Source organism: Geotrypetes seraphini, chromosome 1 (genome assembly GCF_902459505.1).
Source record: "Geotrypetes seraphini chromosome 1, aGeoSer1.1, whole genome shotgun sequence".
NCBI classification, from domain to species: Eukaryota; Metazoa; Chordata; class Amphibia; order Gymnophiona; family Dermophiidae; genus Geotrypetes; species Geotrypetes seraphini.
Genome location: NC_047084.1, coordinates 277,263,561 through 277,275,393, shown reverse-complemented (window position 1 = coordinate 277,275,393; position 11,833 = coordinate 277,263,561). Strand labels below are relative to the sequence as shown.

The 11,833-nt window shown below is 44.4% G+C and overlaps 1 protein-coding gene and 1 gene segment (V, D, J or C); one reads left to right on the top strand and one right to left on the bottom strand.

Moving 5' to 3' along the window:
• Nucleotides 1-6,016: 6,016 nt before the first annotated feature.
• On the bottom strand, nt 6,017-6,241 carry LOC117363983 (MICOS complex subunit Mic10-like). Its single transcript, XM_033952655.1, has one exon. The coding sequence runs from the start codon at nt 6,239-6,241 to the stop codon at nt 6,017-6,019; it is 225 nt and encodes a 74-aa protein (XP_033808546.1).
• Nucleotides 6,242-10,733: 4,492 nt separating this feature from the next.
• On the top strand, nt 10,734-11,531 carry LOC117367262. The segment is given in 2 exon segments: nt 10,734-10,963; nt 11,152-11,531. Coding segments are annotated over 2 exon segments (435 nt in total).
• The last annotated feature ends 302 nt before the right edge of the window (nt 11,532-11,833 follow it).

Sequence of the window (11,833 nt, the reverse complement as noted above, 5' to 3'; positions counted from 1 at the left end):
GAGGTGGGAGGGGGGGGGGGGGGGAGGAAGAAACCACTGGTGTAGTAAGGAGTTGACTTTCTTTAACCTCTCCTGTGGAGTGCTGCTCAGTCAGAGCATTTTTCTACATGGAAGTAGATCTAAAATGATAACATCCTCTGAATTTGGAGTTGGATAATGAATATCCATATGCTGGCCCCTCCCTAGTCCACTCAAAACACCCACACTATGTCCCCTTTTTATATAAACATACTGTAATTTTAGATGTCTCTATCCCATCTTTCTAAAATTGGGATTCTAAATATGGACATCTAAATGATGATTTTTGGACATCTAAAATGCACAGAGCTTCTAAAATAAGGTTCATAGAGGTGTTAATATGCTTAATTAAATAGGGACCTTATATGTGTTTGTATTACAAGATGCAAGGAGTCATCCTAAGGAACTAGTCACAAATCAATATCAATGTATCTAACACAATTCACTGAATGCTGGGATGTGATCTTGACTAATCTTTAAACAGTTATGCTCAGCCTGTGGAACTGGACAGAGCCCATTACCCTCTGAGGGGTCCTGACTAATCTAAACAAGTGATTTAAGGGTAATGCTTTGACAATTTTCTTGAGCCATCTAATGGTGGTTTTGGTTTTCTTTATTTGATATTCTGCCTTTCCTCCATGGATATCAAAGTAGTTTACAAAACATTGTATAGTTATCAGGTATTCTAAGTATTTTCTCTATCTGTCCCAGTGGGCTCACATAGATAATGACATGGGGACAAAGTTTGTTCCCCTCCCCGCAGGCTCTGTCCCCATCCTTACTCCCACCCTATCCCTGCAGGCTCTGTCCCCATTCCCGCCCTGTTCCTGTAGGCTCCATCTCCATCCCCGTCTTATCCCCATGGACTCTGTCCTCATTTGCACAAGCCTCCAACATATGATTTTATATTTAAATCTTTATACTAAAGTATAAAAAGGGATAATATTCTGTACAACGGTTTACAAATCACAAATAGAGCCTTCCATTTCGATCTAGTTTTGGTACAACCTTTCTAAAGATTCTGATACCTATGTTTTTACATCATCTGGGAAAGTAATTGGATTATCTTTCAGACATAGGAGTAGAAGAGAACCTAAACAGTGTATGAACAGGAAAATAAGTATCTATTACATGTTGGAAATGTTCTTTGATGCCAGCAACGATGGATGAATCTGTAACATAACAGTAAGAAGCTTGAGCAACTGAACACATCATGTAAGGCCGTTGCAGATGGTAGGAATCTGATCAACAGACAAGGCTCCTGTTGCTATGTCAAAGGCAGACAAGACACAAATTATGTCATTTAGCTGTAGTTCATTTAAATCCAAAAGCAGCTTCTGCAGGCTTTTTTAAAATCATCAATATCAATTACCAATTGTCTAAGATGTGTTAAGTTTTTACATATTGATACTAGTCTCAAAGTTTTAAAGAATGACACAGGGACAAAGTTTGTCCCTGTCCCCATCCTCACAGGCTCTGTCTCCTTCCGTGCCCCATAGATGTCTGTCCCTGTATCATTCTCTAGGCTCACATTCTAACTATGGCACTTGGAGCAACAGAGGATTAAGTGACTTAGCCAGGGGTCACAAGGAACAGCACTAGGATTGAACCAGCAACTGCAGGGTGCTGAGGCTGCAGCTCTAACCACTACACTATTCCTCCAAGATGGGTTGGGAATGCAGGAAAAGACAGTAGGGAATTGTATTCTGCTCACCCTGTTTCATTGCTATGATGACCTCTCTGAAACAGGCCTGTCTGCATGGAGCAGCACAGGAAGTAGAATGGGAACCCTTTCAGCCCAAGGAACCCAGAAAACTGATCTAGCCATGAGCATGAGGCTAGGATAACTACTTACGATGGAAGTGAATCTGAGAATATCCTGCTGCTCTTGCTATAAGGCTAGAGGTATTTGATCATATAAAGATGCTCAGACTTTTAGTATGTATCTATGCTTCTTCACTGGCAGTACTGGAAAGGATAAGGTCCTATGTTTCCTCACAAATCAGTACACGGATCATAGAGGTGTAGGAGAATAGTCTTGAATGTATATTATGAATAGAACCATGGGTAGGATGTTGCCTTCCTAGTAGTTATCCCAAGGCATGCAGTATACTGTATAGCATCCATGACAAAAACAAAAAGAAGACCCAATATTCCACAGTGAAATCAATCCAAACGATGAGAACAAGAAACTGTGGATGTTCTGAAAGATGATTTATTATTCACTCTTCATAATAAAATAATAAAAATTCAAAGAATTAAACCAAGTTAATAGTCCACATGTAATTGTCCTGCCGTTCCCTACACAGTCTGTGTTTCGGCAAGCATGCCTTCCTCAGGGGTTCTAAAAGAAATGGGCGTGTAATGGTATGAATGCAAAGTTCTAAAAAAAATATACATATATTTATATGGCATGAAAAATTACTGTGGTGCCAACCTAATGCATGCTAATTAATGGCTAAACTTAACCGAGAGATGAGTATGGTGCCAAATATATACATGCTATTTTAGGAGGCTTAGAGCATCAACAGGAGACATAAGAACATAAGAATTGCTGCTGCTGGGTCAGACCAGTGGTCCATCATGCCCAGAAGTCCGCTCACACGGCGGCCCCTAGGTCAAAGACCAGTGCTCTAAATGAGTTCAGCCTTACCTGCGTACATTCCAGTTTAGCATGTCCAACTTTGTCTTGAATCCCTGGAGGGTGTTTTCCCCTATAAAAGACTCCAGAAGAGCATTCAGTTTTCACCACTCTCTTGGTGAAGAAGAACTTTGTTACGTTTGTACGGAATCTATCCCCTTTCAACTTTAGAGAGTGCCCTTTCGTTCTCCCTACCTTGGAAAGGGTGAACAAACTGTCTTTATCTGCTGTCTATTCCCTTCAGTATTTTGAATGTTTCAATCATGTCCCCTCTCAGTCTCCTCTTTTCAAGGGAAAAGAGGCCCAGTTTCTCCAATCTCTCACTGTACGGCAACTCCTCCAGCCCCTTAACCATTTTAGTCGCTCTTCCCTGGACTCTTTCGAGTAGTATCGTGTCCTTCTTCATGTATGGCGACCAGTGCTGGACGCAGTACTCGAGGTGAGGGCGTACCATGGCCCGGTACAGAAGCATGATAACCTTCTCCGATCTGTTCGTGATCCCCTTCTTAATCATTCCTAGCATTCTGTTCACCCTTTTCGCTGCCGCCAAAAGAAGGATGTCGGAATGTGGAAGGTTCCAAGAGCAACAAATGAGAATATGACAGATGAGAAACCAGATGTTAAAGGCAAGCACTAGTGATTATCATAATGTGGCAGTAAAGACGTGTCGATAAGGACTTTATACATACCGGTTGGAATAAGGATCACATATAAAAATGTAGACTAAAAACAGAGTACGTGTCTTTGAGATGTAAGTGAAAAAGGTCATGCAAGAAACAAATCATATGTAACCAACATTACCGTATTTTCACGCAGATAACGCGCACCCGTGTAAAACGCGCACACGAGTATAGTGCGCAGAAACCACGATTTTATGTACAAAAACTTTTGTATACCGCGCTCACAGGTATACCGCGCATGCTGCCCGACTGTCCTTTCGCCCGCCCCGACTCTCCTCTGGCCACCCCGACTCTCCTTTCGCCCTCCCCGACTCTCCGTGCGCTGTCCCGACTCTCCGTTCACCCTCCCTGACTTTCCGTGCACTGCCCCGCCTCTCCGTGCACTGTCCCGACTCTCCGTTCACCCTCCCTGACTTTCCGTGCACTGCCCCGACTCTCCGTGCGCTGTCCCGACTCTCCGTTCACCCTCCCTGACTTTCCGTGCACTGCCCCGACTCTCCGTGCGCTGTCCCGACTCTCCGTTCACCCGCCCTGACTTTCCGTGCACTGCCCCGCCTCTCCGTGCGCTGTCCCGACTCTCCTTACGCCCGCCCTGCCCTGCTCCCAGGTCGGGTTGGGCCCATGTGCCTCAGGCCGCGCCCCCAGGTGGGACCTAAGGCTCCAGGGCCTATTCTGATTGGCCCACGCGCCTTAGGCCCCACCAGTAGGCGGAGCTTTGGGACGGATGGGCCAATCCGGCCTCATTCCGTCGTTGGCTACCTGCTGGACAGGCGGGTTTGGCTCTCGTCTGTCCGGCCAACTACCAAATGTACGGGGAAGGGGGGTGGGGGTGTCGTGGGGGTCGGCCAGGGGGGTCGCGGGTCGGCTGGGGGGGCGGTCGGAGGTTCTTTGGGGGGGCGGTCGTTGGAGGGAGGGGGGTTTGCGTCGAGGGCAGGAGGGCCTGGGATCCCTCCTGCCCGTAATGTAGTGCGGGGTGGGGGTAGGGGGTCACCGTGGCCAGGAGGGTTTGGGCTCCCTCCTGGCCCGATATTGTCGGGGAGTTGGGGAGTCGGCCGGGCAAGAGGGCTTGGGCTCCCTCTTGCTCCGATCGTGGATGCGGGTGCGGGTGGGAGCGCGTGCGAGCGGTCGTTCGGGGTGGGGGTGCGAGCGGTCCTGCTGGGGGGGGGTGAATCGGGCGTCGGGCGGGGTGGGAACTATGTAAAAAAAATTTTGTATACCGCGCTCACGCGTATAACGCGCGAGGGGTATGCGTGAAAATACGGTAATACATAAAATGCATAATAAGCTCATACACAATTTCAAAAATGTAGACTGTACACTTATGAAAAACACTTAAAACAATAAATAACAGGCTTAAAATGAGTCAATTTTGGCAACCAAGAAAAGGACCCAAATTTAAAACAATTGGAATGATACAGTCATGGCAACAAATCCTGTAAAAGAATATTTCATCAAAAAAACATGGTATGACAGAATAAAATACAAAATTAATATAAAAAGCTTAATGATAAGCAAATACTGGGAAAAAGCATTTGATCTAAAAACACAATTCAATATTAAGAGACATAATAAAAACCAAAATTGAGCATAGCCCTTATGCTAATCGGCCTTATGATTTGAAAAATATCTCTTGTCCCTTATCCTGTAGTGAAACAGTGCCACAAATATGTTACTCACTCAGATGTGAAAGAGAGTAAAAGCACAGCGTTACACAACAATGCAGCCATCTTTGGAGGATATTTAAAGTGACTTTGCAAAACCAAAAAACCAAAACACTGGTGGCGTAAGGCAAAAAGGCTATAAGGCGTAACAAAAATGGTGCCAAAAATAATACGGGTGAACTTACCCTAGATATTGCACTGTACGTGGTGGTAATGAAATAAAAGGTAAAATCTTGCACATTTATTTTAATGGAAGTGGCTGCAATGACGTGGGCACACAAAAAAGAGACCCAAAACATCAATCCTCTCCGTCGACAGCGTAAAACATGAAATTTAGGGAGTCAGGAAGATGGCTAAAATGTTAAAACTGACGGGATCTAAATATTTAAGAATTGATGGCGCTACTATAAGCCACCAAGGGAAAAAAAAACAGGATCAAAAGTTACTCACCAGATAACCAAAGTGACGTTGGAACAAAGTGTATTGAGAGATCAACAGAGTGAGCAACCATGTGACATCTATATCCCTAGCTACTGTCCAATGAAAATATGATCACCAATATAACTGTTGATCTCTCAAAATACACTTACAAGATTCAAGCTGACATTCCCGTTTACATATACCAGAGCATACTATTCATTTGGCCCTTTTTCATTACACAATTCAATATCCTTAGGTGAAGTTTTCAATTCCCCACTCTCTTTATATTTGGTTATATGTATTTTTGATTTTTTGATTTTATTCTTTTTTGATTTTTATTTTTTTTCAAATCCATTTTTCCTTGTTTATTATTCTGTTTCAGATTCTAGACAACACCCATCTCCCCAAAAATGAAATAAAAGGCTGCCTTCTAATCTTGGCCAACATATTAAAAGGAAGAAGAACTCCCAAAAATGTTATCAATTCAGAGGAATGTGAGCTTACTCTTTAGGGAACTCGGTATTCTAAAGAAATAAATAAAATAATTCAAATTCCACATCTTCACCCAGAGTGAACAGGTGACATCTCCTGCAGGATCAGTCTTTAACAAATTTTCCATGAAGAATGTAATGTGCCCTCAAATCATTCTTACAGTTGCATATTGCCATGCCTAAACCCAGTCCACAGCCAAATGTGATGGGCCACATCCTCCTTTTGAAGAACAGGACTGAAAAAACTATTCCTAAGCCCAACACAGCACCTAATTGCACGACCGTATCAGCCATACACCGGCACTTCTGGCCGAGCTCCTTCTCTGACATCCTGCCTCACATACCGCCGACCGCCCCATTCTTTTTTTAAATGATTAACCATTGAATCTGCTCAGCATTGTATGACAGAGTACATCCTTTAAGCACCCATCAGTGAAGGTAATGCAATAGCAGCTTAGGAGCCCACACACAAATAAAGAACCCCCCACCCCCACCCCACCCCACACACACACACATGCATATTCTCAGCCTAGTCCTTGATACACCCTTAGTCAGATGGATTTTGGGTTTAGAAGACTCAGTTAAGAGCCCCTTTTATTGAGAGCATCTGCTAAAGGACATTATCTCTTATAAAACAAAAAAAGCCCTGCCTTCTGCAGTAACCAACATCACATTCTGAATGGTTGTTGTAGAGAATGAGGGGGTTAGCCCATCTATTTTCTCATGTTCCCCAAGTTTGTCCATCAAGCCCCTTCAAGCAGACTGAAAACCCACCTTTTTGATATAGTCTTCAATCTTTAACCCTGCTCCTCTGCCCTCCAACCCAGCCAGCTGATTAACCGTTCCTCTTAACTGTATTCATGATATCCTGTTTGTCTGATTTGGCTGTTTAGATCAGTGTTCTTCAACCTTTTTACACCTATGGACCAGCGGAAATAAAATAATTATTTTGTGGACCGGCAAACTACTAAGACTGAAAATTTTTTTTAAAAACCATCGCCGCCCCATACCCCGCGAGCTCGGTCCCACAAACCATCTGATCCTAGCCTCAAATAGTTATGATTTTATATTGAACATATTTTATTAAAGTATAAAAAGAAACAATATTCTATACAATTGTTATTTTATAAACACAAATAATACAGGGCAAAGATCAACAAAACCCCTGTCTCCCCTCCCCTTCACATATATCCCCTCTACTATCAAGAAAACTGAATAAGCCAAATTATTACAGAATTCTACACAAATATCATGTAACAGAATACCACAGTCACACATGACAGGAATGGTGTTAGGGGAGTGGAACTAGGGCAACTGCCCCCTGGTCAGAGAGAGCCCTAAGCCAGCTGGAAGCTAAAGAGGCACTGCCTGGGCTTTGCACTCCCCAATTATGTCTAGCAAGATACATATTTCAAATCTGATATATTTGAATCACAAGATAGAAATAAAATTATTTTTTTCTACCTTTTGTCGTCTCTGGTTTCTGCTTTCATTGCCTTTTCACTCTCTTCCATCCAGCATCTGCCCTAAAAACTTAAGAATTGCCACTGCTGGGTCAGACCAGTGGTCCATCATGCCCAGCAGTCCGCTCATGCGGCGGCCCTCTGGTCTAAGACCAGCACCCTAACTGAGATTAGCCCTACCAGCGCACGTTCTTGTTCAGCAGGAACTTGTCTAACTTTGTCTTGAATCCCTGGAGGGTGTTTTCCCCTATAACAGCCTCTGGAAGAGCGTTCCAGCTTTCTACCGCTTTCTGGGTGAAGAAGAACTTCCTTACGTTTGTATGGAATCTATCCCCTTTCAACTTTAAAGAGTGCCCTCTCGTTCTCCATACCTTGGAGAGGGTGAATAGTGTCTTTCTTTACTATTCCCTTCAGGATCTTGAATGTTTCGATCATGTCCCCTCTTAATCTCCTCTGTTCGAGGGAGAAGAGGCCCAGTTTCTCTAATCTTTCGCTGAACGGCAGCTCCTCCAACCCCTTAACCATCTTAGTCGCTCTTCTCTGGACCCTTTCGAGTAGTACTGTGTCCTTCTTCATGTACGGTGACCAGTGCTGGATGCAGTACTCCAGGTGAGGGCGTACTATGGCCTGGTACAGCGGCATGATAACCTTCTCTGTTTCTTCAGTCCAGCATCTGCCCCTTCCATTCACTGTCTGTCTTTCCCTGCCATCTCTCCTCCTGCCTCCCCCCCCCCAATTTGGTCTGGCATCCATCATCTTCCTTCTGTTCCCCTCATGGTCTGGCATCTCTGTCCTTCCCTCCCCCCTGTGGTTTTTAGCATCTCTCTCTTCTCATTTCCTCCACTCAGATCTGATATCGTTCTCTGCTCTCTCTTCCCTTTTCTTCTCTGCTCTTCCTTCTCTATTTTCTGCCTCCGTCTAAATTAAATTCTTTCTTACTATTTAGTCCTGTTTCCCTCTTTTCACTGTGTCTACCCACAGCTTGTCACCCTTTCCCTCACCCCTCCATTATCTTACTATTTTCTTCCCCCTTTATTTATCTCCTCCTTCCATCCAGTATGCGTTCTTTCCCCACTTCCATTCAGCATCTGCCCTCCCCTCTCAACTGACATCCATCTGCCTTCTGCTCTCTCTCCCTTCTTCTCACTTCCATCATCTGTCCCCTTCTCTCTCTCATCTCCTCCATTCCATCATCTGCCCCTTCTCTCTATCTCCTCCCCCCAACTTCCATCATCTGCCCCCCTTCCCCTCACCTTTGCGGGTCACTTTCTTTCCCCTGAGGGTGGCTCATGTCAGAGGGGAAGCTTTGACCGAGCAGAACCGCTTGCAAGGAACAGTGGAACTTACTTGATGTGGATGCTGGGTCCCGTTGCCGTTTGAAGAAAAAAAAAAGGTGGAAAAAAGGGACCTGCAAAGATGAGAGGAAGGGAAACCTCCAGGACAGCTGCTCTTTGCCCTCCTTCAGTGGCCCAAGAGTCTTTAGGCAAGCGGCAGCTCTGTGTGCTTTTAACATCGGCACAGAGCTGCCCCTAAGCAGTAGTTTAGCACAGTTTCATGAGGCAGCCACGGGGCCGCTTCGATGATGTGATGTGGGCCGGCCTAGCAAAGTCCCCAAAGCTGCCTCATGAAACCGCGCTAAACTACTACTTTGGGGCAGCTCTGTGCCGAAGTTAAAAACACACAGAGCTGCCGCTGCTGGTCGGGAGGTGCGGAGACATGGCAGGAAGCATACGCTGCAGGAGTCCCGGCGAAGGCAGGAGTCCCGGCACAGCGACGGCAACAGGAAGTTGCAAGTCAGCTGAGGCCAGCACCTTTCGTTGCGGTATGGACCCTAATCCTTTGCAGACCGGCAAGATTTTTTTGCGGACCGTGAGCAAGCCGGCACCAGTCCACGGACCGGCGGTTGAAGAACTGTGGTTTAGATAGTATGCTCTTTCAAGCAGGGACTGTCGTCTTCTTCTTCTTCTTTGTGACTCTGTGCAGCGCTGCATGCATCTGGTAATGCTATAAAAATAATAAATAGTAGTAGTATATCTCCCACAGCTGAACCCCTTTCTGAGCCCCTGATATGTTCCTTATATGGAAGGATGCCCCCCCTAACAATTGTACCATGAGACTACCACTAGTGGTCACAGGAGCCATTTTGTTTCCCAGAGCCAGATGGAGTGGAGGGGACTTCTTTTTTCCCAAGCCACTAGACTTCCCGGGATCACCTCCAGGTAAGTCCAGGGATTGTAGGGTTCTAGGTGGTGGCCGAAGGATTGGAGAAGGGTTTCCTTGGTTAAATTTTGGTGGGGCTTTGAATTAGGAGAGGAGCTTATAATGAAAGTAGTTGGGGGTTGGGAGATTGGGGGTTAAACTACAGGGATTAGGGAAACAGACTGAGGGGTGTCCCATGAGAATGTGTTCAAAACTCAAATAATCCAGATAACTCAATCATTCCACTCTCCTTGGAAGCCTCAGCCCCACCACTCCTCCGCTATGTTAACTTTGAAACTGCGGAAAGCATTACGTGGTGCCTCATCATTGGCCATCCATTTTTATATCTTCTCTATCAAAACTGCTTAGTTTCTCAATCAAGAATAAATATCCTCCTTTAAATATAAGTGCTTAGTATTTGACTTTAGATAAAGTGCTTTGTACTTAGCTTTGGTACTTAGCTCAATGTAATATACAGCCAACGTCTGGGAGTCAGACCTGACATGTTTCGCCCAAAAACGAGCTGTGTCAAGGGTCCCCCTAAGTAAGCAAAAATAAAGGGAACAAAAGTTAAAGACAATCTCTCATGTCCACCTCTTTTCCCCCTTGTCTTTATCTGCACTTATATTATATATTATCAAATTGCTCACCGGGGTAGCTATCGTCATCCAACTCAGTTGCTGGTATATGAGAAAGATGGTGGCGGCATCTGTTTCCCGGATTTAAATCCTCCCACCAACTCTTACCAACGTTCACGTCCCCTGTGTCCCCGACTCTCATTTGCTTTCCATTCATCCAATTACAGTCGCCCATCTTAAAAAAATTACATTAGCCGCCAATACTATTTTGTGTTCAATTTAAGATCTTAAAGCTTGTCCAACAGGGTGTTTATGGCACTTTGCCAAATTATTTAGCAAAATACTTGATGTTGTACAGCTCACCGAGAGCACTGAGATCTGAAAATAGTTGGTTACTTGATACGAGGAAAATGAACAGTGCCCGATATGTGCGAACTAAAAAATCTTGCTTTTCAACTGCTGGGCCAATTTTATGCAATGCCAGGATTGGCACTTGGAGGTTTTAGAATTTCCCCTTTAGCATACATCTAATGTCTGATAGTGCATGCTAAGCTTTAGTGCAAAGGCCCCCTCAGCTTGACACCACATTCTTTCATTTCTGAGGTATTGACAGGGTTGCCCCGACTTATAGGAAGTAGAATTTGCATGGATGAGACGTTTTGCATATTTTTCTGCACGTTTCTCCTCATTGCTCTATGCATTTATAAAAGTTTCATCGCATGAAGGAATAGAGTTGAAAAGCTCCTAACACAGAATAATGAAGATGGTGTCACAGACTCAGTTTATCTGGCTGCTGATATTATGGATTTCTGGTAATAAATATTTTTTTAAAAAACAATTACATATCATTAAACTTAAGCATTATTAAATAAATTATTGTGTCACATTTTGTCACTTATATTACTAGTATTAGCTAAAACTTTTAATTCCATGTCTTGAAATGTTTTCAGTTATTCTGAGCTGTATTTTCTCTGTCTTTGAATTTTCTATTTATCTTCAGATTCCAGTGGAGAGATTGTGATGACGCAGTCTCCAGAATTCTTATCAGTATCTGTTGGGGACACAGTAACCATTGGCTGTAAACCCAGTAAACGTATTGGCAATAATGATTTACACTGGTACCAGCAGAAACCTGGACAGGCTCCCAAGCTTCTTATCTATGCTACTTCTTACCGCTATACTGGGACCCCAGAACAGTTCAGTGGCAGTGGATCTGGGACCGATTATAGGCTCACAATCAGTGGAGTTCAAGTTGAGGATGCTACAGTTTATTACTGTCAACAGGATAACACAATTCCCTCTCACACAGTGATACAGCAGACCCATACAAAAACTTCCTTTTCTATTTTTGAGTGTTCCATTAACAATTATCAGTTTTAATCAAGGTTATTCTTTGTCAAAATGGAGGCATTTAATCTGGAGGATTCCTGAGTACAGTTTTACCCTGAGTATTTTAAACTAGGGTACTCCAACTCTCCTGGGGCAATGCCAGCCAATCAGATTTTCACAGTATACATAATGAATATGCATGAGCAGTGGCGTAGTATTGGGGGGGGGGGCGGAGGAGGTGGTGGCCCTTGTAAGGGGTGCAGGTACCCGTGCTCCTCTCTGCCCCTTCTCCTTCCCAACCCCCCTGCCTTGCACATGTGCCCCTTCCCTTCCCTCATGCCTCTTTCATTTTC